This window comes from Diceros bicornis, chromosome 4 (genome assembly GCF_020826845.1).
Source record: "Diceros bicornis minor isolate mBicDic1 chromosome 4, mDicBic1.mat.cur, whole genome shotgun sequence".
Taxonomy (NCBI): Eukaryota; Metazoa; Chordata; class Mammalia; order Perissodactyla; family Rhinocerotidae; genus Diceros; species Diceros bicornis.
The window spans coordinates 75,870,237-75,896,198 of record NC_080743.1 but is presented as its reverse complement, the minus strand read 5'-3'; the positions used below and the strand labels follow the sequence as shown (position 1 = coordinate 75,896,198).

Genomic DNA, 25,962 nt, shown 5'->3' with positions numbered 1-25,962 from the left:
TGGCAACTTACTCTCAAATGGCTCAGGTTCTAAACTTGCAATTTTTCTGTCTGAGACTATTTTAAAATAAAAGTGCAACTTTCTTTTCATTTTTGTCTGTTATATGACTTAAAAAGTGACAATAGTAATGATGAAGACAGTGATGTTGAAGATGGATATTTCAAAATCAAGAGTTTCACAAAATTATTTCTTGAAACAGAGATTAATGTTATTTTATATAACGTGATTTTTAAGTGTATATGTTAACTAAAACATTTACTATTATGAGTTAAAAAAAGATCAGTGAATGAATATACTCTCTAGGTTGAATTAAAATAGAATATTTAAGGTTTAAAAAAAGTTTGAGGAAAAATAGTTTTCCAAAATCTGTGTGATCCCAAATTAAGATGATATTCAGCAGCAAGAAGTATTCCAATCTCTCATAACCAGTTCTCACAGGCAACGACAGGTATGCCTTACTTGAAGAAAGTGTCAAACAAAAATAGGCAAATCTGAAAGAATTTATCAAGTGTAATAAATTAGAGGTAAAATCCCAGTAAAAGAATTTATGGCTTACACAAAGATTCACAAGTGGAAGTTCCCTTCTACCAACTTCTCAGAGTCCCATTCGCTCCCTCCTGACCTCTGAAAGATGGTTTTACCAAATCTGGTTTATATTTAACTTTTCAGGGACACATGACCTGAAAAGACAGAAGTATCTGCTGCGCTGCTGCCTGGTGCTCCTTCCCTGTGCAGTCCTCCGCTTCTGCAAGTGTCCAGAATTGGGTCAAAGTGGCACAGAATCAAGCATTATGTATCATGCCCAATACCATTTCCTGTCCAACAAATCCTCATCTTTCTCCAGTAATAAAGAGGTGGACGTTCTTCTTGGACTGTAGCATCTGCGCAGCCCGCTCCACACCAACCACAGCGGCCAACCTCTGGGCGTCGTACTTGGAGTAGAGGACAGTGCAGGTCCAGGTGGCTTCCTCGCCTCTGGTGGTGGCTCTCAGCATGTTACAGACTTCACTGTAAAAGTGGGGATATGTCGGCAGTTCATAGAAAATCAGGTTTCTGATGCCTTTTATTGTATACCTGTTAGAAGGGGAAAGAGAGACTATGTCTACATGAGAAAATTTATGGAAAAGCTACCTAAGAGTTTTAGAGGGACATAGGTCACTCTTTCTGCTTCAGGGCCAAGGAGGAAGATACTGGCAATAACAGACAGACCACAGGTTATTCTACTTTGAGCTGAAAGGGCTTATTTTTGTGACAACATGTTTGAATTCCTAGTGTTTGCCTTAAGACAATGATAAAAGAAATTTGCATTTCTTGAGCCTACTCTGGGGCAGGGTGGGGAAGAACAGTAGACTGGGATTAAAAATCTGACATAGAAAATTTAACAAGCAGGTACTTACAATTTAACATTATCTTAATTATAATCACGCAAAACAGAATGTTTTGGAATGGAGATGAGGTCAGACCCAGTACTAAAATAAACTGTAGAAACTATAAATGCGTTCCCATTAGTCTTTTCTTGTCACTCTGTAGACATGTTAACTCCATGGCAGATGTCCCAAGTTCATCCATTTACAAAATCCTGCCTGAGGACCCATTAGGCATTATGGGAAAGCAATTAGTTTCAACAGCTTATGCACTTCTCTCCCTGCTGCACAGTAGTGCACGGTGGTGGTGGTGGGGGTGCAGACCCTAGGGACTCCTCGCATGATTCCGGTCAAGGTCAATCATTCCCTCTGAGGCCCCACAACAAAAGATTTTATATGTTGACAAGGTTCTGATTTCCCCCGTTAGACTCTCTCACACATTGCTGATGTTAAGACTCCCACAGGAATTTTTTTTTATTTACAGAGGATAAGCCTTCCTTGTGTTTTTATCTGATGGCTCATCCTGATCTCTCTGGAGACCCTCCTCTTCCAAACTGCAATTGCAATCCATTACTTGGTTCACCTTTCAACATCACCTTTCCATAAAGAAGAAATTCTAATGGCTAATGAACTTGAATGAACTGTTCGACCTCACTAGCTATCAAAACAAACAAAACAAACATTCAGTTCTACTTCTGCTTATTATCTAGAAAACTCAAGAGAATATTGCTCCCATGCTAATAAGAAAAAGCCAGATAATCTACAAAAGCATTCCTTTTCTTGAGCCTAGTGAACTGACGTCACGAAGCAACCAGGTGAACTGATTCAACAATGTGCTGGTGTATGTTTAATAACCGGCTCTCAGTGGGGGACGGAGGGTGCTAATTTCAAGCATTTGCCAATTTCTCTGATGTAAATACTCCCACTATGGCCAATTTCAAGCTACAAATGTCATGTTGCTGAACTCCAGAGTTGGGAAGAGACATGCAACCAGATTTCAAGAGTCAGTATGAGCCAGCTTCAGCCCATTACTGACTGAATTCCAAAGAGTGACAAGCCCCTCTGAAGAAAGACAGCAAACACCAACTATATGTCACCTTTGGCAGAGCACAGGAGGAAGAGGGCAGCTGCCAAGAAAGTGGGTAGGAAGAAAACAGCTATACTTTTAACAAATTCTTAAAGGGCAGGTGTGGGCTTGTGGGACAGTTCAGAATCCCTGGGATTCCTGGACACTTTAGTTCACATTCACTCATGAGCTCTTTTCCACAGGCGTCCACTGGGAGCCGCGGAGAAAGACTGGAGGCAAGGCAGAAGACCTGACACTGCGGTGCAGACATGAAACCCCACTCACCTCCCAGACCCATAACTTATATGAAGCAAAAGCCCGAAGCTGATGGAAGAGGGCAGGAGCTCTCTCTCCATCCCACATCCCAGGCAAAGGGCAACTGCTGGTGGGCAGAAGGCAGGTGAAGTAAAAGTCATCTGCCCTAAGGGAGGGGCAGTAAACCCCCCACCCCCATCCTTCCTCACCAGAAGACAGAAATCCAAGAAAAAGCAACAGTAGTCTGTCCCTGGGGAGAGGGCACAACACCCGTTCAGCCTGAGATCCTGCACTGATATAAGCAGAGGTCTGCCACCACCAGGGGAGAAGTGAGAACTCTTTCCCACCAAGACTCCTCACAGATATAAGGCAAAGTCTGGCTACCATAGTGGGTGGTACAGGAACCCTGAGAAAGCTCCACCTCCAAAGCCCAGAATGAACAGGGCCTGCCTAAAACCGAGCTGGCCCAGGAGGAGAACCCCTCACCCCACCTCAAGCCTTGCAGGGAGTAGCAAGCAAGAACAGCCTGCTGCTGGGGGAGGGGCCAGAGTGTGGAGAGAGACCCTCCTATGGCACAACGGTACACGGCTTGGGGAAAGCTGAGAGGGGATCGGGACACTGAGAAAAGACTCCAGCACCCTGGGCCCCACAGGAAGCCCACCGTCTGCTGGAGGAATCTGAAGTCTGTGGTGCATGGAAGGTAACTATAGTAACAACCCAACCCTGACTAGATTCACAACGTCCTCACTAGTGGCCTAACAGAAGAAGAGGTGTGCCTGGACACAGAGACCACTTACCTCAGCCTCTACATTCAACTGACAATGGCAAAAAAACAAAAAAAGCAAGAAAAAGACAAAAAGGTATCATTTTGACTATCAAGTCACTGGCAACAAGTGGGATTTTGCAGAAATAGGCCAATAAAATATATATTATTCTGTGTGTGTGTATTTCGGAGAGGGAGAGAAGATATGAGGAAGATGGGAGGGAGCAAATAAATGGCAACATATAGCAAAATTTTAATTCTGTACAGCCTTTGAGCTAACAAGTTTTCCTTTCCAAATTTATCCTAAGAAAATAACTAGGCAACCATGCCATCAACTATCCATATGGATGTATATAATAGCAGAAAATAAGAAAAAAATCTATATGCTCATTAATATAGGACAGTGGGTTAACTATACATCCATACAACGTAATACTATATAACTATAAAAAGGATGCAATACAGGGGCCGGCCTGGTGGCGCAGCGGTTAAGTTTGCACGTTCTGCTTCGGTGGCCTGGGGTTCTCCGGTTCAGATCCTGGGCACGGATCTGGGTTCAGATCCTACTCAATGCTCATCAAGCCGTGCTGAGGCAGCATCTCACATAGAAGAACTAGAAGGACCTACAACTAGGATATACAACTATGTATTGGGGCTTTGGGGAGAAAAAAGAGAAAGAGGAAGATTGGCAACAGATATTAGCTTAGGGCCAATCTTCCTCAAAAAAAAAAATTAGGAAGCTGTCAATAGATTGTCAACACCTCATAGATTACTTACTAATTACAGAGAAAGGCCATCTTTACAATGGAGAGATCTAGCAGACCCACTTTGACCAAGTGATTACATTTAGTGTCACCAAAAATGGGATAAACTGACACTATGTGCCTCTTGATGAGATGTAGTGGGAAGTACACAATACCCCCTATCTGGAATTCTTACCAAACAATGTTTAATCTAAATCAGTGGTCCCCATACTTTGCTGCATATTGAAATCACCTGTTTGTTTTCTGAAATACCTATGCTTGATCCCCATCCCCAGACACCATGATTTAATTGCTATTGGGGTACGCCCTGGGCATTCAGATTTTTAAAAGCTCCCCAAGGGGATTCTAATGTATGGCAAAGTTAGGGAACCACTGATCTAATTATAATAAGGAGGCAATTAGACAAATCCAGACTGTGGGACAATCTATAGAAAACTGGATTGGACTCTTCCAAAAATGTCAATGTCATGAAAAAGAAAAAAGCAAGGTAATTATTCTTGATCAGGGTTTCTTAACCTCGGCACTACTGACATTTTGAGTCAGATACTTCTTTGCTGCGGGGACTGTCCTATGAACTGCGGGATGTTTAGCAGCAGCCTGGCCTCGACCCACTAGAACCACTAGAACCACATTCCAGTTGTGACAACCAAAAATGTCTCCAGATACTGCCAAATGTTCCTTGGGGAGCAAAATTGCCCCTGCTCGAGAACTACTAAGATAGACTAAACATGTTAACCAAAGGCAATACATGATGCTTAACTGAATCCTGGACTTGGGGGGGAACAGCTATAATGGTCATTTGGGGGACAACTAGGAAAATTTGAATATAGACTATATCTTAGATGATATTATGGTAGTAACATCAAGTGGTATGATAATGGTGTTGTGGTTAGATAAAGAACGTTCTTGCTGTTAGGAGCTACATGCTGAAAGATTTAGGGGTTAAGTGTCACGAAGCCTCTTGCAATTTACTTTCAAATGGTTCAGGAAGTAAAAATAAGAGATGTGAGTGGAGAGAGCGAAGGAAAGACAGAACACGGGCGTGTGCAAATGTGGGAAAACGCTAACAGCTGGTGATGTCTACAGGAAAGGTGTTATAGATGTTCACTGTTATACTCTTACAATTTCTTCTGAAATGAAATCTTTCCAAATAAAAAGTTGGAGGGAGGGAGGATGTAATAGAGAGATATTTATAAACTTAAAAATAAATCCATGATATACAGATACATATACCAAAATGTTAATATATTTTAACTTTTTTTTCAATGAGCACATAAAACATTTAAGATAAAAGGAAAAAAACCCCAATGTGTATAGTGTGATCCCAATTTTGGTACACCTAAATGGGTATTTATAACAGGGCAGTGAAATTACAGGTGATTCCATTTTCTTTTTTTTAACCTAGATTTTCCAAGTTCTCTACAATAACTATGTAATACTCTTATAATTAGAGTATTTATAAAACAACAAAACCAACTCCAATAAGCGTGATACTTAAAAAGCAAGGAAATCTCAGTCCCAATCCACCCACAATGGAAATAGAGAATATGAGCAGGGCCTCTTCAGAGGAGTGGTTAGTGCCCATCACCCATAATCTTCAGCACTCTCTCCCCTGCCTTCCTCCTCCGTTTTATATGCTTTGGGTCTTCAGGGACCCACCCTGACAGAACCTAAAACTAAGAACATTCTAGATATCTACTTTACCTGTCAACTGTTAGAGGCACGCACAACTGACTTGAAAGGCTGGCTCCTCCGTATGGTCTATAAAGACCAGGTCTACTACTTCTAGACGGGGATTCTTATACAGGAGCAGGAGGTACTCAGAAACACGCCAGCAGCCTTTCCCAATACCATAAATCCCACCTCCACAGTTTCTGACTTGCCCCGTGGCTGAGAACCCTTCCTGCTGTGGTAACCCGCTGATAATGCTCAGTGAAGGAGCTGTGAACCAACCTCTCCTCAGGAGGTCCATCATGACCAAATGCCCATCCAGTTCTAGGATTCTACTGGTTTCATCTTCGCCAGCGAAAACAAACCTTCAGGTTGAAAACTTTTTGCTAGCTCACAAATGAACTACAATATTTCTAACACTGTCTATTTCCACAGAGAATATAAAAACAGAACTTCAGAGTTGGATACTAAAGTTTAAAATACATGTACTTTTCCCAAGGTCTAATAAAACAAAAACAAATCACAAAGGCATTGCAGGTAAAAACACCCATTGTCGCCTTGGTGATCTCTCAAGCAAAAAATTCTTTAGTTGGAAACCTTGAGATGATTAGCAGTTACAGAGCTCTGAAGAACATTATTTCCATTCACCTTCCACGCAGGAAATACCCATTAACCTGGTCCAGGGTATAAGGCAAACGGTACATGCTAGGTTTGTCTTGAAAGTGACTTTGGGGGCAAAAACAGTTTGGTAAATAAATGGACAGTGTAAGGCAGGGGACTGTCCTGCCGACTTAACAGAAAGGGGTCCTTTGACATCATGCCCTCTCCTTGAAAAGCTGCTATTTGAGAACAGTCCTCATCCCAGCCTAATTCACACTTGCTATAGACAATCACACTAGGAAGGTTTCCAATCCACCCACTTCACTTAAAGGGCTGGCTTTCATTTGTCAAGCTGATAGAAAACTAAGAGCTCTTAAGACTGGCTGAGTGCAAACTCCCCTAAAACACGACTTTCCAAAATGAACAAAAACAACAACTTACTGGAACAAAGCAAATAATGATGCCAACAAGCAGGCATTCATTAACACTTTTTGGCCAAAGAGCCTTGTCTGGGTAGCCAAGAATGGAGCCCAGGAAACACAAACGTCATCACTTCTCAACTCTCCATCCACAGATCATCTAGTCAGCAGAATACCTCATGTCACACCAGCCCGCTGTGCATCAGCAGGCTGCTGGATTCCTCCCTCCCCATCTGGTAACGAGAACATGTCCGGGGAGCACCATCCTAATATCAGCATAAACCACAAGGCAATGCAATGCAAAGGTGCATCATTTAACATGGTCCAAAGCCCGGGAGATTGCTGGCTTCTATGTTAGGAATGCTCTGAGAAAATGTGCCCCTCATCAGCATAGATGATGGAGAATTATAAAACAGTCAGAACTTATATTCACTGGACATTATTGTGAATCAGGAAGAGGTAATAGGATGCCATTCCCTTCTCTCCCTAGGTACAGGTTTAAAAAAGGCTTTTTCACTTGGCAGCAGCAATAGCAAAACAATAAAATATCTGAGCTCTGGGGGCACAAAGAGCTCCAAGTATCCCAGATAACAGAAGGGTCAATATTACTAACTCTAATTACAATAAAAAAAAAAAAGTCAATCTAACTTACTTTGTCAAAGTCACATGGTGTAGAAGCTAAGCAAATGCTGAAACCCTCAAATATTCAACTCTAAGCCCCTCACCTTTTGCCTCCTGCAAACATCAAAGGGCCCCTGAGTCCTGGCTCTCCTTGGTGAGGAAGTAAGTGTGTGCTCACCTCCTCAGGACACACCAGAACTTTCTGAAGACTGACGCTGTGCTCACTCTCCACCTCTGCAGACCACATAGCCCCCAATATTTTGTCTGTGCTTCCATGACAGGCCCCTCTCCTTCCTGTATTCACTTCAGCTGTCCTTGTCGAGAGCTGTTCAGCTCTGTAATGTCTTTCTTGAGGTGTACGAGCACAGCTAAATGGGTCCCGAGTATGGACCCCCTCCAGATCTACATACAGGTTATACTGTAGCCACTCATTTGTTTCTACAATCTTTGCCAACAATGCCTATTTTGGGAGGAAACTGACCAAGAAGAGCCTGTCCAGCCCCAAAACTCTCTGGCTTCTCTGCAGGAGGCAGAGTGAGGGAGGACCTTATAACACCAGAAAGCCTACCACGTGCTCAGAAGCAGGCCATGATCTGCACTGCATCTTCCCCTCCGGAGACGACCCTCGAAACCTGGCACTGCTTTACCTTTTGTAGAAATGGAAGCGCTCTGTGAGGAGCAGAAACTGCTTCTCTCCTTGAAGGAAGAAGTGTCTGGCTCGGGAGACACCAGACTTCTGGGTGTACTCGCAGATGTGGGTGAAGTTCAGTTCCTCCTTCTTGAAGTAATTTCGGAGACGCACAAAGTCAAAGTAGGAGGGGATGTAGACGAGCGTGTGAGACATGACTGCATCACGATACTGAGGCAAAATCTTGTTCACAAAGAAGTTAAACCTGATTTGGAAAAAGGCAAAGGGCAAAGTCAATGGTCTAGAGGTGAGCCAGTAGCGTGACTACTAACTACATGACCCTGGGCAAGTCACAGTCTCCCTCTACCTCCTCAAAGAGGCCAATATGCCTTACTTGATCACAAAGAGATTACATAAGGATAAAACTTGATAAGCACATTAAAAAATAAGTGCTAACACTATTCATCACAAAGGACAGATGTAATGCCAACATATCCCAGAGAATTATTCTAGGAAGTATATAACCACATCATTCATTCATTCAACAAACTGCTGAACACCTACCATATGCTAAGCACCATTCTGCTACCATAGGTCCCCTGACTAAACACAATGAGGAGACAAGGGGAAAATATACAGAGAATTAGAAAAATGGTTCTGGGGCCGGCCCCGTGGCTTAGTGGTTAAGTGTGTGTGCTCCGCCACTGGCGGCCCGGGTTTGGATCCCGTGCACTCCCTGACGCCCCGCTTCTCCGGCCATGCTGAGGCCGCATCCCACATACAGCAACTAGGAGGATGTGCAACTATGACATACAACTATCTACCAGGGCTTTGGGGAGAAAAAGGGAAAAAAAGGAGGAGGATTGGCAATAGATGTTAGCTCAGCGCCAGTCTTCCTCAGCAAAAAAGAGGAGGATTGGCATGGACGTTAGCTCAGGGCTGATCTTCCTCACAAAAAAAAAAAAAAAGAAAAGAAAAATAGTTCTTGCCCTGAAGGGCTTACAATTAAGTTGTTGACGTGGGATACTTTGCAGCATTAAGCAGTGTAATGTAATTTAAAAATGCCACAGTCTAGGGGGAAGGACCTCTAATTTACAATATTAACCCTGCTAGGACAAGGCACCATTTCTCTCTGGGCTTCAATTTCCTCCTCTGTCAATGGCATGATTAGGTTCAATTATCTCATTTGGTAAGTGGTAATCAATAAAACCAACATGGAATCCAATTTTAAATTTGTATGCCAAAATCAAATCCCTCTCTGTGGCCCCCAGGGCTCCGATGAGACTGGGGAGGGATGGCTACCTGGCATCAATCACCGAAGCTAGGTTTTCAGCTTCCATCCTCTGGAAGACATGTGGGAGCTGCACCAGGACGTGACTGATGGAGCCTGTCATTGGGACGTTCCTCAAGGCCACCTGCCAGGAAATCAATGGAACATTAGGAGGTAAGCCATCCTCACTGTGGACCAAATGCTATCCTCTCCTTCTGCCTCATGACCCAAACAATACACGCTTCAGAAAGATCCAAAGAAATGAGGAGAACCCACCTGGCCTTGCACATTGACGCAGTACTTGTTGAACACTGAGTTGATCTGGGCATCCTGCAGGGCCCCAAACAGCAGTGTCTGACGATAGTACTTGGACCAATTATTGAGGCTCCACATCCGCACTCGAGAAAAGTCCACCCCATGTGAGTCCAAGGGCAGTAGATTCATGTGGTTCATCAAATGCTTTGAGCAGAAATAACACTACCATTAATATTTATTGAGCACTGACCTGTTGAGCACTACTAACATTTTACAAGTCTATCATCTTATTTAACCCCATGGAGGACGTACTATCATCTCCCCAATTACAACAAGAAAATCAAGGCTCAGATGGGTGACTGACTTGCCCATAGTCAGATGAACACCCCCGAGACAAGAAAATAAGCTAAAATTGGCCACCTCTTGGACCTTTCAAAAAGGATCAAAATGGTACCTATAGGAATATTCCTTTAAAAGGAACTTTTGAAATGCCACCCTGGTCACTCTATAGGTTCCTCAGTCCCAGATTTGGACAAGAAGGGAAATCACACGGAACACAGAGCTACTGTCCTTCAATGACCTGTTCTCAAAACATTAGATTTCCAGAGCTACTACAGGTGCCTTTTCCTCAAATTAAAGACTAAGACTCAAGCATCAACACGTCTTTTCTATTTTAATTGTATTTTTACCTTGTAACATACATTGAAAGGTAATGAATACTATAAATTTATTCCCTGCTTTATAAATAAGTATTCGCCTTTATTTGCCCCAAACTTCCTGCAAGTCCTGGGGTTGTAGGCAAGGTAAGTTCTCATATGCCTTAAAAAAACAAACCTATTATGATAAGGATTGTTCCAAAGCACGGTCTTTCAATCCTAAAACCGACAACGCTGCAGAATATGTGGAGAGGGAGAAAAAAATTACAGCACAAATTACAGTAGGGGTATAAAGACATCCTACATTTCTTTGCAAAACAAGATCACACATTAAGAAATCATGAGCAATGTTTTCCCATCTCCACTGAAGACTCAAAGAGAATGAGCATAAAGGGTAGGAGGAATTATTTTAGGTAAAGACGTTCCTAGTGAGGAGAATTTTCAACCAACCAACCAACTCACCACACTGAAGTGGTCTATTAACAGAAGCGACCTTTAAGGGGAAGAAATCTTTTCTGGAGATTTGAAATATTGATGAGAATTTTTATCTTTTTGGATAGTTAATTGACCAATCTGTGGGTAGAAGAGGGAACATAATTTTCCATTTTCAAATTGGAAAACGTGGAATATTTCCCTGTTTCCAAACTAACTGAGTTTTAATCTGGACTTAAACAATCCTTTAAGACTTAACCACTGAGCTTCTTGTCTCTCTAAATGTGAATGTTGTCCCTCTAAATGTGAATGACCAGCATTACCAGGACATGCTCCCAGTTCTGCATCAGGTAAATGTCAGCTTGATCGATGATGAGAAGCTCAATAGAAGACAGAAAGTCAAAATCTCTCTTCTTCTCTCCTTCTCCACCAATGATGGTCCTCAAGCCCAGAGGGGAGGCAATGAGGATGTCCGAGGAGTAAAAGGGGGCGTAGAGTCGGATGCTTCTCTGAAGTATTGCCACTCCTACAAAAAACAGCCAAGTACACACCAAGTTCATCAGTCATTACCAAACCATTAGCTTTCACCCTCTCAAGTATTCCCCTCCCCATGTATCTTCTACATCTTTTCCCTAAGCATATAACCATGCTCAGACTGCTTTATTTAGTAAAATCATCATCATCCCTCCCTTGCACCTATGGTCCCTTCTAGCTCCCACTATCTTCCTTTCCTTCAGTGTCAAACTTCTCCAGAAAATTGTCTCTACTTGGAAATCTCCCACTCACTCCTCAACGTACCTTAATCTGGCCGCTGATTCTCAGGACTCCATTGAAATGACTCTTGCTAAGGCCACCAATAGCTCTTGGTTACCAATTCACTGGCACATTAGTGTTTCTTGTCATGAATGCTAAGCAGCATTTTGAACACACCCTCCCTGAAATGTCCTTTCCAAACTGGTGATTTCCAAAACTTCAACACTTACTTCCGCTTCTATCACTAATCTGGTCCTTATCTGTCTTTCCAGATCCAAACAGCGATTCTACAAATTCCTAGATTCACCTGCAAGTTCTACTTTCACTCCACATAAAGGTTTGGGTAAATTTATTCACTAACCATGGCTTTAACATCACCTTCACACAAATTTATATTTCCTACCCACATCTCTTTTCTGAGCTCAAGACTGATATAACAGCTGCTTGCTGGACACCTGCATATGTTTAAAACTAAACATCACTCTGGTCCCCTTGCACCTTACCCTCCAGCCATGGTAAAGCCTATGTGAATCTTAGGCTGCGCCCGGCTTAGTCACCGTGATGCCTCTGCACATGCAGTTTCCTGCCTGAAACCTTTTCCTCCACTCTGACCACTCCCATGTGTAATTACCTAAATCCTACTCAGGTTTCGACTTAGTACACATGGCACCTCCACCAGGAGGCCTTCCCTAACTACCCTGTGCCCATTTTGGGTAGGGAGATTTGCTTTAAATGCTCCCAGAACACCCACTGCATCCTCTGATCATAACACTTCTCATCGTATACTGTCTGTTTCCCCATTAGGCTGCACTTCTGTAACAGTAGGAATCGTAACTTTTATTTCTCTATCCCCGGTTTCTTAACAGTGCCTGCCACACATGAGGTACTTAATAAATGTTTGGTGAATGCACATATGTGACTAATAAACATTTTCCAAGAACTTTACTCTATCAATGTACAATCAACCAAATACATGGAAGCTGAATGAGAGCCAAGCAAAAACATGAAAAGTTGGGTAGGAGTCACTAAGTCCTGAGTGGAGATAATGCAGGTGCAGGCACTCTATATGGCAGGCAGGAGGGAAGTCCCCCATTATGCACAGATGCTCAGTTTATTCAGCCTCCCCAGAATCACCCACTCAGCCCATCACTTCCAACTCACGCAAGAACCCCTGTAGCACTGACTGCATGCTATCAGTTATGGGTGTGCTCAGACAGTCCTGTTATAAATGTGCATGTGCTTTTTACATATGCCTTCAGAGACGCCCCATCCCATTAGCCAAGTGTCCCCACCATTAGCCACGGCAAGACTCTCTCTCCTGGCAGACAAGATGTCTCAAATGCAGACCCTTGTTCTGTCAGGAGGCTGAGTCAGTGACCCACTGAGAGAACGCCTAGTTCCAGGCTTCTAGCTTCTAGCTCTGTGAATCTCACACCTCAGGTCCCTCAGGGGCTCAGTTTTTTTTTTTTTTTTTTTTTTGTGAGGAGATCAGCCCTGTGCTAACATCTGCCAATCCTCCTTTTTTTGCTGAGGAAGACCGGCCCTGGGCTAACATCCATGCCCATCCTCCTCCACTTTATATGGGACGCCGCCACAGCACGGCTTGCCAAGCAGTGCGCGGGTGCACGCCTGGAATCCGAACCGGTGAACCTCGGGCCGCTGCAGTGCAGCGCACGCACTCAACCGCTTGCGCCACCGGGCTGGCCCTCAGGGGCTCAGTTCTGACAAGGAGGAATTACCGATCCTGAAGTGGTCATCGATGTTGCCAACAAATACAGCTTCGTAATCCTCAGGCCTCTTCAGGTTGGGTGGTCTCTCCTCGGGATCTGAGCCATACTCTCCCTTAAACCTCTTTTTGTTGCTTACAATTATTTTCTTCTTGCTGTCGCCCTCAAGGAGGCTGATGAAGAGCTGTACCACCCGCAAAGCAGCTTCCCGGAACGGCACCACTATCAGCACCTGTGGAGGGAGCAATGGGCAGCCTTGGTGGGGCAAGGAGAAGGAATGGCAGCTTGAGGTGAGCCTCTGAGGATGTGGAGCTAAGAGCCCTGTGTACAGCAGTGGTACCTCACCAGGGACATCTACGTCATCCGCTTTGTACATGACCTGGCTCAGTACTAAAAGTTGAGCACCCTTCATACCCATAGCACCATGTCCTGTGGACTTTAATCTCATGGCTCCATGGGAGGCAATTCTCAAGCAGTATTTGGAAATCCCTTGGAGATAAGTCAATGCCTTTAACAGAGGTGTCCACTAGCAAAAACCCAAGGACATAAACACACAAGCTCCTTGAGGGCAAGGAATATTACTCATCTCTGTCTGCTGCAGTATTTTCATCCATAAGACCCAAGGAATAAATATATGCTGAATAAATAAATGAATTAGATGTAATAAGTAGAAAACACATAAAGCTGGCAAGGAAAAGGACAAATGCATCACTACTTTTCTAGTACCTTCCCTAGTAAAATTTTCAGAAATGATGATAAAGCATTTCTGAAATAAGATCATATTTTAATAGGAAATATAGGACTCAGTTTGCCAAACATTTCCAAAAATGCTTAAAGTTACAACTGTTGAGAAAAAAAAAAAAAAACAGATGTTTAATAAATGATTAACTTCTAACTACCCTTTTGGAAACAATATAATCAATGGAAGTAGCCCCAGTCAGATGCACAATTCACCCAATTCTAAATGTGATTCATGGGTAAACTGCTTCTTATTCTTTTTTTCAATTCTAAATGGAAACAGATAATCTTATAATCCTGATGTTCAAGACTCTGAGGTAGTTTCCCAAAAAGGCAATAGGCCTAGCCAAGGGGTGCAGTGATTCAGCTTGGTACGGGGCAGGGATGATGGCCCGAGATTGAAGAGGGCTGAGTTATTGTCCTGACTGTGACACTAACAAGTGTCTATGCTTCGGTTTCCCCAGCTATCAAACAAGGGGATTGGATTAAGAAATCTCTAAGAGCCATATCAGTATTAAACCCTAGAACCCCATTAAGCTCAATGAGAGCAATCTAAAAAGATGCGGCTCCTTCAATAGGCTAAGAGGGAGAAGGGATGGACAACACAAGATCTAGCTCCACAACATCATGAAAAGTACAGACAGAATTAAAAGATATTTTCTGTTGAGCCGCAAATCCACTGGAGCTTAGGCTTATAAGCGCAAATAAATGTAATCATCCCTTTGAGCAGCAATAACTGTACAATGGAAAAATAGGGATTTTTGTTTTCCAGGGGTTAAATATTTATGTGGCTTAATGAAGAGAATCCTTGGTTCTAGTCCCATCTCTGCTACCCTTTCCCTGGTTCTCTTTAGCAAGGCCCTCTATGAATCTGGGTCTCTGTCCACAGCTGTAATATGTAGGGATTGGATAACAGGCTCATTAAGGTCCTATCCAGCTCTGGCAATCACAAAGAGATTGATCATGGCTTTTTATTTATGTATGTTCAGGGTTTATCTTTAAGGAGAATTATCATGGAGGCACCTCCTACTCACAAGTTTCCAGTTAGACTCACTGTTAGAAACAGTCCACTGAGCCATCAGTGGCACTGCTCTGACACCACCTGGCCCATCTAACCTGCTCACTCGTGGACTCATTCATTATTCCAATTATTAAAACACCTGAGCACCTGCTAAGGGCCAGGCAACTATTTGGCAGTGCCTTGCAGCCTCCTTCTTGAGGGCAAAGCTCCCCTGCTGCCACTCACCTTGGGCCTTGTTAGCCCTTGGTCCCTGAAGTCATCATCGTCACCCACCCCAAGCTTCTGGCTTCGGCGTCTGCTATTGTTGCCAAGCACCTGTGCATTGGCTTTGAGGACGTGATTTATGACATGCAGGCAGTACACGTGGCGGATCTCTTCTCCATTCTTCAGGGCAGTCCTTTCTGGGTAGAACAAGTCCCGGTAAGAATTCATAATTAAGAAGAGCTCTTTCTGGAGGGGTGTGAAGGGGCTACTTGATTTTTGGGGACCAGAGAGGAACTGGCTGTTGGTCTTGGTCCAGGTAGATTCCAGAGGCTTCTGGAGATGAAGTGACTTTAAGTCAATGTCCTTTGGGGGTTTAAATGTTTCCAACTTCTGAAACTTGGATGAAAAGACAAGCTGGCCCAGGACAGGCCACTAGTAGAGAGACAGATCAAGAGTTAAGTTAGAAATGAATTATAATACCTTATTTTCACATAGTACTTCATAATTTACCAAGACCTCCCAAGATTTACAGATCATCTCACTTAATCCTCAGAACAACCCAGCAAGGTAGATACTCTAAGGCTCTTCTTACAGTTTAGGACATGCCGAGGTTCAGAGAGGTTATATAATTCAGACAAACTTTACCCAGGAGAGAAGAGAGCTGAGGGCTAGAGCCTAAGGTTTCTGACTTCACATCTGAGCTCTTCACTATATCAGTGTGTCCCAAACTGTTCTGTGGAATAGGTTTTGGGAAGTCAAAATTCATTCTAGAAAAAAAGGGGCTCTGTGGTCAAATAACTTTGGTAAATACCACAAAACCTAATCCCCTTCAGAGAGATTCACAATGAACATTAGATACTGAAGGTTCTGATGAGTCCTATGATAAGAACTCTGTTCCACTTTATTTAACTTAAAGTTTTCCAAATTTATTTGGGCATGGAACAATTTTTTTTTGAGCCCTATCTATTAGAATCCTAAAGAATAATATTTAGTGGGATACCAGTTTGGGAATTTTTGCACTGTAACAAAATTGCTGATTTCAGCTGCAAAAAAAAAAAAACAAAAAAACGGATGACCTGAGCAATAAAAAGGAATGAACTATTGACACTGGCCACCTGGAATGATCACCTGGGAATTATGCCGAGTGAAAAAAGCCAATCTGTATGATTCTTTTTTTTTTTTTTGTGAGGAAGATCAGCCCTGAACTAACATCTGTGCTAATCCTCCTCTTTTTGCTGAGGAAGACTGGCTCTGAGCTAACATCCATTGCCAATCCTCCTCCTTTTTTTTTCCCCAAAGCCCCCCAGTAGATAGTTGTACGTCATAGTTGCACATCCTTCTAGTTGCTGTATGTGGGACAGGGCCCCAGCATGGCCGGAGAGGCCATACGTCGGTGCGCACCCGGGATCCGAACCCGGGCCGTCAGCAGCGGAGCGCGCACGCTTAACCGCCAAGCCACGGGGCCGGCCCCTGTATGATTCTTTTTATATAACACTTTTGAAATGACAAAAATTACAGAAATGGAGAACAGATTAGTGGTTACGAAGAACGAGGGAAAGGAGGTGGGTGTGGTTATAAAAGGACAAGAGAAAACAGTAGGGACCTTTATGGTGCTGGAAACGTTCTGTATCTTGACTGTGGTGGTGGACAGGGGAACCTACACGTGATAAAACAGGATAGAACTGAATACACACAACTGAGTATGAGCAAAACTGTAGAAATCTGAGTAACATAGGTAGATTCTATCAATGTCAATTTCCTGGCTGTGATACTGTACTAGTTTTGCAAGTTGTTACCAGTGGGGGAAACTGGGCAAAGGGCATAAGGGATGTCTTTGTATTATTTCTTACAACTGCATCTATAATTATTATCTCAATAAAAATTTAAATTAAAAAAGGATGACAGGGGCCGGCCCGGTGGTGCAAGCGGTTAGGTGCGTGCGCTCCACTGCGGTGGCCCGGAGTTCGCCGGTTCGGATCTGGGCGTGCACTGACACACCGCTTGTCAAGCCATGCTGTGGTGGCATCCCATATAAAGTAGAGGAAGACGGGCATGGATGTTAGCCCAGGGCCAGTCTTCCTCAACAAACAAAAAAGAGAAAGATTGGCAGATGTTAGCTCAGGGCTGATCTTCCTCACAAATAAATAAATAAATAAATAAATAAAGGATGACAAACTCTCATGAACAACATCAGTTGGTGAAAACAAAAAACAAAAAAACAAAGAAGCCAAAACTGCTCCATGTCTGAGTAATTTAGTTGTGAACCTATCTCAGTTATTTCAAACAAATGAACAATAGTACCTAGTGTTTTACTGAACACTTCTATCTATCAGTCAGTAAATTAAATTACATCATTTTGATGTAGGCATTATTGACCCCCTCTAACAGATGAGAACAGTGAAGATCGAAAAGGTAGATTAATTTGCCTTAGGTCATGTGGCAGCCCCTCGCAGATGCTGGTTTAAACCCTGGTGGACCTGTGTATACTCGTATCTTCTCTGGCTCCACACTTCAGCTTCCCAGAGCCTTTTCTAGCCACACCTGTGCCTCACCAGGCTCCTGCAGCCTTCCTGTGTCCTGCTCCCCTATCAAACTATCTACCACTGCTGTGTACCACACATCTGGGGAGGCCACTAAAATCCAAGAGCACTGCTTTACTTAGAGCTTTCCTCATTTGTGACCGGGATGACTAAGCAACACTTACTTTTAGCTGGTGGGTAGTTTTGGGATTTGTGGCAACAGCCTGAATTTCTTTTTCTTTCAGTTCTTTGCTCACATGTTGTAGAAATGGATCTAATTCAAAAATAAAGAATGTCAGAACACTTGGAGCAAACAGCAGGCATCTTCTGGTCTTCCCCTCTGAACGACATGCTGTTCTCCATGTTTGTTTGTTTTTTTTTTTTAATTTTATTTATTTATTTATTTTTCCCCCAAAGCCCCAGTAGATAGTTGTATGTCATAGTTGCACATCCTTCTAGTTGCTGTATGTGGGACGCGGCCTCAGCATGGCCAGAGAAGCAGTGCGTCGGTGCGCGCCCGGGATCCGAACCCGGGCCGCCAGCAGCGGAGCGCGCGCACTTAACCGCTAAGCCACGGGGCCGGCCCATGTTCTCCATGTTAACTCATCCTTTTTCCCATGTACTTTTCCCACCCTCTCTCTCAGTCCACAGCTTAAAAGTTTCTCACAGGTTCATCTTCCTAAAGCATTTCTCTAATTACATTACTTCCCAGCTCAAAAACCTTTGAAGAAACTTCTCAGTCTGAAATTTGGGGTACTACAGGATACACCTCCAATCTACCTCTCCAATGTAATTTTTTAATTATGCGGCCCTCAAATTTTTCTGCCTCTGTGGTTTTCCTTCTTTTAATTAAAAATTCTAGCAATCCCACCAAAGTATTTTGTAGATATCAACAAATTAATTCTAGAGCTTGGAAATGTACCCAAAATATAACTTTAAATTACATTAAGCAAAAACTGACTGAACTGAAAGCAGAAAGAGATAAATACACATCGTTTAGAAATTTACAAGTTGATTCTATAATTAACATGCAAATATAAAGGAACTAGAATAGCTGGTAAATGTTACAAAAGACAAAGCCGGAGAACTGTGTGATTTCAAGACTTACTATAAAGCTACTCTTGGTAAGCAGTGTCATACTGGCCTAAAGATCAACAAATAAATCAACTGAACTTTTTTTAAAATGGTGAAATAGAGCCACATATATACAGTTATTATTTTTGATAAAGTCATCAAAGTAATTTGGTGGGACAGAAATTTTTCAATAGATGGTGCTGGAACAACTGGATAAACATATGGAAAGAAATGGCTCTCGCTCCTACTTCACTTCATTCACAAAATTTAATCCAAGGTGGATTATAGTCTCAAGTTAATAGCTAAAACTATGAACCTTCTAGAAGCAATATAGGAGAGTATTTTTGTGACGGCGGAGTAGGCAAAAGATTTAGAGAGCATACTAAAAGGGCTAATCATAAAAGAAAAAAAGATAAAATTAGACTTCATCATTAATTAAACACTCTGCTCATCAAAAGAACCTGTTAAGGAAATGAAAGGACAAGCGAAATACCGGGAGGAAATATTCATGAAACATACATCTGACCAATAGCTTATATTCAGAATACATGAAGAGTTCCTACAAATCAAAATAAAAAGACAATCCCCAAAAAAATGAGTAAAATATTTGAACGGGCATTTTAATAAAGAAGATACATAAGTGGACAATAAGAATATGGAATATTACTAAACATCATTAGTTATTTGAGAAATGCAAATTAAGTGTAGAGGATAACACTTTATACCCACTTGAAGCTAACAAAAAAAAAAAAATTCTATCCTCTCCTTCACCTCATTTTTGTACATCCAAATAATATCAGTTTAACGTCACTGCCTGACTCACAATAAATAGCTATTTCTCAGGATCCTACTCTGTCAGGCACAGTGCTGGCTCCACTAAGAGGCCATCTCTGGTCCCCTATAGACAGTCCTCCACCCCACCCCCATCCACCAACCCCAACACATATATGTGCATGTCTCGTCTCATCTACTGGACTGGAAGATCCCTGAAGGCAGGGTCCATGTCTGACTTATCTTGCATTGCAGGACACATAGAAAGGCTCAATAGTCAACTGAGTTGAACAAATGATCCAAATGGTAGCCCCTGTACTCGGGGTTATCTTCAGCGCTCTGAGCTGGCCACTCAACCTTCTCTGCGAGTCCCACTCATTAAGAAGTAAAGTTAAATGACCCATTCAAGGATCCAAATGGTAAACCTTCAAATGCAAAGCACCTCGTACTAAATATCTAAGAGAAGAGTGAATGATAGGACACAAGAATTCTAGATGCTAACATATCTGTACAGGCAAAACAACCAGAGAAATTCTAGGATAGTCAAGCTTCCTAATGTTTCCTCCAGAGTTTTCAAGTTTTGATGGTTCAGAATGGGGTTTGTGCCCAAATTCTACCTGCTACTTCTCCCTCTCCCATATAACAGCCAAGAGAACCAAATGAGCCAAATGAGCAAATTAAAATTTCAGCTTCATTAATGGTAGAGCTGAGTTGAAGAATGGCACTCAGACCAAAAACGGCAGGCAGGACACAGAATGAGACCAACCTGACTTGCCCACCCAGACACAGGCTGAGAAACTGGACCTGAGAGAGAGCAGAGACCATAGGCAGGCCTTGTCAGAGCGACTGCAATTTGGGCAGAGGCATGGACAAGAGGCTGAGGAGATAGAGCAGAGCTTTTGCTTCTGAGGCACTCCCTGGTAAAAAGGACCAATCAGATTAGGCGCTCCTGGGTCTCAAAAATCTGGAAAATTATTGCTCCAACAGAGAAAAGCAAATGAAGGGTAGAGAGAAAAGTGCAAAGTATTTTCTCCTCTTTCTCTTCTTCCTTCTCTGCTTGGGGAGAAAATCAGAAGTCTCCCCCTGGCCCTAATTACGGAAATGTGAGGCCTGGAGAATTGGCCTCCCGTGATATCATTCTTAAGCTGTTTGTTCTAAACAGCTCCCCCACTCCCAATACTGCCTAACCATTGAAAAACACAAAATACCTCTGAGAAGTAATTTTTTCCTGGCTCTAGATCTAGCTGCTAAACTATCGGTTTTTATTGCTGCTCATTCCAATAACAGATTTAACATGTATTAGTCTACAACCCCTGTAGTAAGCCCCTGGTGAATTCAAGCAACACATACTGTGCTCTGACCTTGTGATGCTTTCAGAGAACAGCTGCTTCCACTGTCCTCTTCGAGAAAGTTGGTTTCCAGGCTGAACAGTGACTCGTGTTTTGCATCTGTAAACTCCTCGGGGGATTCTTGTGATGTGCCACGGGGCCTGTCCCCATCGTTTCCTTCAGGGTCAGCAGGTAAGGCCATACCTGCAATTTTGAGAAACACTTCATAATATTATTTACTCATAAACATAATTATATTTCTGTTGACACATAAAATCTAATTCCTTAGCCTACATCGACACTGATATTCATTGCTAACATTTACTTTTAAGCAAATTCAGGTGGAAGACATAATTTTCAAAATTAAGGCTGACTGTTAACCTAGTTTCAGTTCTAAGAACTTATTCTAAGATGATAACTAAACAAAGTATGCTAAGATGTACATGCAAGGATGTTCAAAGCAGCATTGATTATGAAAAGAAATAACTGGATAAAATGACTTCTTCATTTTCTATCAGTGGGGTACTAATTAAATTACCACGTATCATTTACAATGGAATATTATGTAATTAAGACGCTAATATCAATCCACAGTTACACACATGGAGAAAGGTCCATGGTATATTATTAAAGAAAAAAAGTAAGTTACAGAAATGCATGAGACTATTATACACACAAATATATGTACATACTCGTACTCACACATATATCCATAAAAAAGTATTCTGGAAGATTATATAAAATGTTAAAGGTGTTCGTCTCAAGGTGGTGCAGATATAGCTTTAACTGTACTACCCTTTAAAATTTTTACAGAAAATATATATTACTTTTGTAATTAAAAAAACGAACTTTTCATTTTTAAAAATCTAAAACAGGAAAGAAAAATGGGAAACAAAAAAGAACAAAGAAAACCCTAAGTCTGAGGCAATCAACTTTTAACCCAGTAAAATTGATGAATTAAAATACTAAGAATGATGTGTGACACCTTAACGTACAGAGAAAAGTATAGCTGTAAGGAAAATAGGCATTAAGATAGTGAGATATAGGGGCCAGCCTGGTGGTGTAGCAGTTAAGTGTGCGCGCTCCACTACTGGCGGCCCAGGTTTGGATCCCCGGCTCACACCCAGGCACCGCCTGTCAGGCCATGCTGTGGCGGCGTCCCATATAAAGTAGAGAAAGATGGGCACAGATGTTAGCCCAGGGCCAGTCTTCCTCAGCAAAAAGAGGAGGACTGGCATGGATGTTAGCTCAGGGCTGATCATCTTCACTAAAAAAAAAGACAGTGAGATATAAAAAGTTATCCAGAAATACTGACAATGGAATACTACCCCAGCTATAAAAAGTAATGGATTACTAATACACAAACAACATGGATGAATCACAGAAACATGAGGAGCCAAAGAAGCCAGACACAAAAGGGTACATACCGTACATTTCCATTTATATGAATTTTTGGAGGTATTGGAAATGTTCTGTATCTTGATATAACATAGATGTATACATTTGTCAAAACTCATCGAACTGCACATTTAAAATGGGTACACTTTATTGTATGTAAATCGTACCTCAATAAAGTAGATTTTAAAGTTAAAGAAAAACGTCACCTAGAAGTGTGAGATAGAGCTCCTTTAAGCTTCCAATCCCAACCTCTGGAGCCTTCCCTCATTTAGCCCAGCAGTGTGTGACCACTGGGCATCTCTTCAACACCTTATACCTCGCTGTTCAATACAAATCTGCTGCTTGAAAATTTTTGTATATTTTATGTCTATCTTCCATTAAACTTTGTTTCTCTAAAGGAGGAACAGTAATCTCTTTAATAAATTGAGATCGTCACAGAAACAAAATTATGTTCTCTTTCCTCCCAATTAGCGGAACTTTAACTAGAATTGATGAAGTCCTGGAAATGATAGGCAAAAATGTTATTTCTACATTTGTGTGGCAAGAGGGTCCCGTCTTTTCGTCCCATTCTCAAAGATATCATTGAACCCAACAACAAAGTTAAGAATCTCTGCTTAGGGCCAGCCCCGTGGCTTAACGGTTAAGAGCGCACGCTCCGCTACTGGCGGCCCGGGTTCGGATCCCGGGCGGGCACCGACGCACCGCTTCTCCGGCCATGCTGAGGCCGCTTCCCACATACAGCAACTAGCAGGATGTGCAACTATGACATACAACTATCTACTGGGGCTTTGGGGAAAAAAAAAAGGAGGAGGATTGGCAATAGATGTTAGCTCAGAGCCAGTCTTCCTCAGCAAAAAGAGGAGGATTAGCATGGATGTCAGCTCAGGGCTGATCTTCCTCACAAATAAAAAAAAAAAACTTAAAAATAAATAAATAAATAAAAGAGCCTCTGCTTGGATCCACGTGCTTTCACTCAACTCACACGGTACAGGATACTGGACTCATGGGGCAATCTAAGGTTCAGGCAAAGATGATGAACCCACACCAAACACACTTACTCTCCTGCATGTCAGGAGACTCTGCTGCTGTCTCTTCTTCCACACTGACATCACTATCTCCATCTTCATCTTCCATTTCTGCCTCATCTACAACACTGTCTTCTTCTTCTTCTTCCTCCTCCTCGTCCTCCTCATCTTCCTCAGAAACATTCTTTAATGTGGCGAGTAGTTTGTGGTACCCAGAAACTTGTTCTGCTTCACTTTCTGCTTCACTTTCAGAACTTGAAGTATCTGAACTCTCTGACTAAAAGGAAAATGCAAATTTTAAAAACAAAAACTATATTATTCTCCTTGCTACCCTATGACTATCATCAGACCAACAGCGTAAGAGGTTCAGACTTTCCTAAATAAAAATGAGCTTTTCTGCAAATATGCAATCCTATCTATTCAACCAAGCCCAGCACCAAATTTATTTAAAATAGCTAATCTAGCTATGATTCTAGAAGCTCTTCATTTTCTTTGAACTGCTAATGTTCCACATGGGAAGAAAGCTGACTAAAAACGTAGAGCTTTAGGTTATAAGGAGATTTAACCCCTGTGTCAGACATTTGGTACGTTTAAAGCAGCAATGGGAAAATGACAATACAACAAAGGAATGTCATTGTTTTGAGTTTGTTGTAATGGGACAGGACCTTTGTTCATTTTGCACTCTATTTGCGGCTCCTTTTATGTTAAGCAAACAAGATATTCCCTGTTAGGATTCACCAAGAGCCCTCTGGTAAGCCTCCTTAGCAGGTTCTAACAAGCTTATCCCTCAAGACAGTTTCAAACTCTGGTTACTGTATTAGTTATCACAAGGGCATTTTAACAGACATCTGCATTCAAAGCTAAGCAATATTACTAAAATAATAGCTTACGTCTAAAATCAGAAAGAGTGGAAATGTCGCTAAACTTTCTTATTATATATAACCTTAAAAGTAACAACCCAGAACCGACTATTATAAAGAAGATATAAAGCATTACCAGTTGACAAATCTGTGGTTTTGCTTCTTTTCTGGAAACCCTGAGAAGAAACAGGTAATGTTAAACTTTATCTACAAGTATGTAGCAATTAGGAAAAAGTCTAATGACACAACTTTAAGTGAAAAAGGCGGAATATACCATTATAAATACATTCTAACTATAGTCATGTAAAAACTACATATGCACTTGAACAGGGATTCTAAGAATATGACAAATAGTTAATTGACAAATGAAAAGTTTAACGAGGTCACATGACAAGTACGAGTCACACAATAACTGGCTCTTATCCAATAGATAGATAAATCCGACAAACAAAAGCTCTCAGGGTTCACCTTTTCTGACAAATTTCTTAATTAGAGTGTCCCGCTAACTGCTGATAAAGCGGCCTAAAGTGCTGAGACGAGCACTAAGATTACAACCGAGAGTCTGGACACTTACAGAGGAACCCACAACTACCGACACATCAGTTTGCTCATTGTAATTGGACAGATCGGTGATGTCGAGGGTACCCAGCAATTCTTTAAAAACACAAAAAACAAAAACAATCTTAGAAAACCTCTCACCATAGAAAACCCAGCCCCCACACAGTGGGCGTGTCGTCTAGCATAAAGTCGGGGGCTCAACAAAAGGTAAGAAGACCCGAGAAGAACCCCGTCTCCAGGCGGGATGCCGCCAGAATCCTCCCCAGCCGAGCACCCGCCAGGCTCCACGCCGAGCACGGCGGGCGCCAGGGAAGCGTGGGAAGAGACGGGAGCAGCCCCGTCACTGTCCCATGGGAGACCGGCGGGCCAAAACCGGAAACGCCGGATCCCACTGGGAAAAGACGCTGGCAGCGCTGGCCCCAGCTATGCGCCTCCATACTTGTCATAGAAGGGATGCTCCTCGCCGAAATCCCGAAGATGCTTCTTCTGCTTTTTAGTCAGGGTGTTGAGCAGCTGGCTCTGGCTCCGGCTCCCGCGTTTGCCCATAGCGAAAACGTCAAGTTCGCCCACCGTCAAACACCGCGCTTCCCACCAGGAAGCTGTCCTGTCAATCCACTCACGTGGGCTCACCGACGGCGCTTTACGGCGGAAGCAGGTTGCCATAAAGCAGACCAGCTTTACGTCGCGCTTGTACGACAGGCGTTAAAACTTCCTGATTCCGATTCTGCCCCCTAGCGAGGCTCTTTGGAAGCAAACGCACGCATGCGCATTTGTTCTGAGTCATGGAACGTCAGTCAGGCTGGGCTGCCGGATGTGTGGATAGGTGAGCGTGGTTTGTGCTTCTGTTTTGGTTATGGGACTCAGCCTGCGTAAACGTGTATTAGAGGAGATGGTTGGATGCAGTGACTTTATATTATACCATAATAAAAAGACCAACCAATGTTTAAGGGTGCCCCCACCCCTCACTTCATCCTCACAACGGTGCACAAATAGGTCTTGTTAATAAGCCTGATATTGCAGATGAGGAAACTGATGCTTAGAAAAGATGACACACGAGCAAGAGAGAAGATGGAAACCTAAGTCTGTCTGATCCACCACAGGCTTTCACCCACCAGGGTCTGCCACATACGTATGCTAGATCAAGAATGGGGACGCCAGGCTGAGATTCCCACCCTCGTCCCACCCCCTCATCTCCTGAAAGTGTTGGAAGAGCCCCTAGAAA

General features: G+C 42.6%; 1 protein-coding gene across 2 annotated transcripts; it reads right to left on the bottom strand.

The window, feature by feature from the left end:
- Positions 1-369: 369 nt before the first annotated feature.
- Positions 370-25,370, bottom strand: UTP25 (UTP25 small subunit processome component). 2 transcript variants are annotated; one of them, XM_058539774.1, is made up of 12 exons: positions 25,180-25,370; positions 24,319-24,358; positions 23,356-23,599; positions 20,933-21,103; positions 17,912-18,000; positions 15,229-15,639; positions 13,257-13,476; positions 11,088-11,290; positions 9,698-9,880; positions 9,454-9,566; positions 8,171-8,416; positions 370-1,074 (listed from the first exon to the last, which is right to left on the bottom strand). In XM_058539774.1, exons 1-12 carry the CDS (start codon positions 25,284-25,286, stop codon positions 831-833), a joined length of 2,271 nt encoding a protein of 756 aa, XP_058395757.1. In that variant the 5' UTR covers positions 25,287-25,370; the 3' UTR covers positions 370-830. The 2 variants fall into 2 exon arrangements, with proteins under 2 accessions (XP_058395757.1, XP_058395758.1); XM_058539775.1 differs by lacking the exon at positions 25,180-25,370 and adding an exon at positions 24,882-25,140.
- Positions 25,371-25,962: the final 592 nt, after the last annotated feature.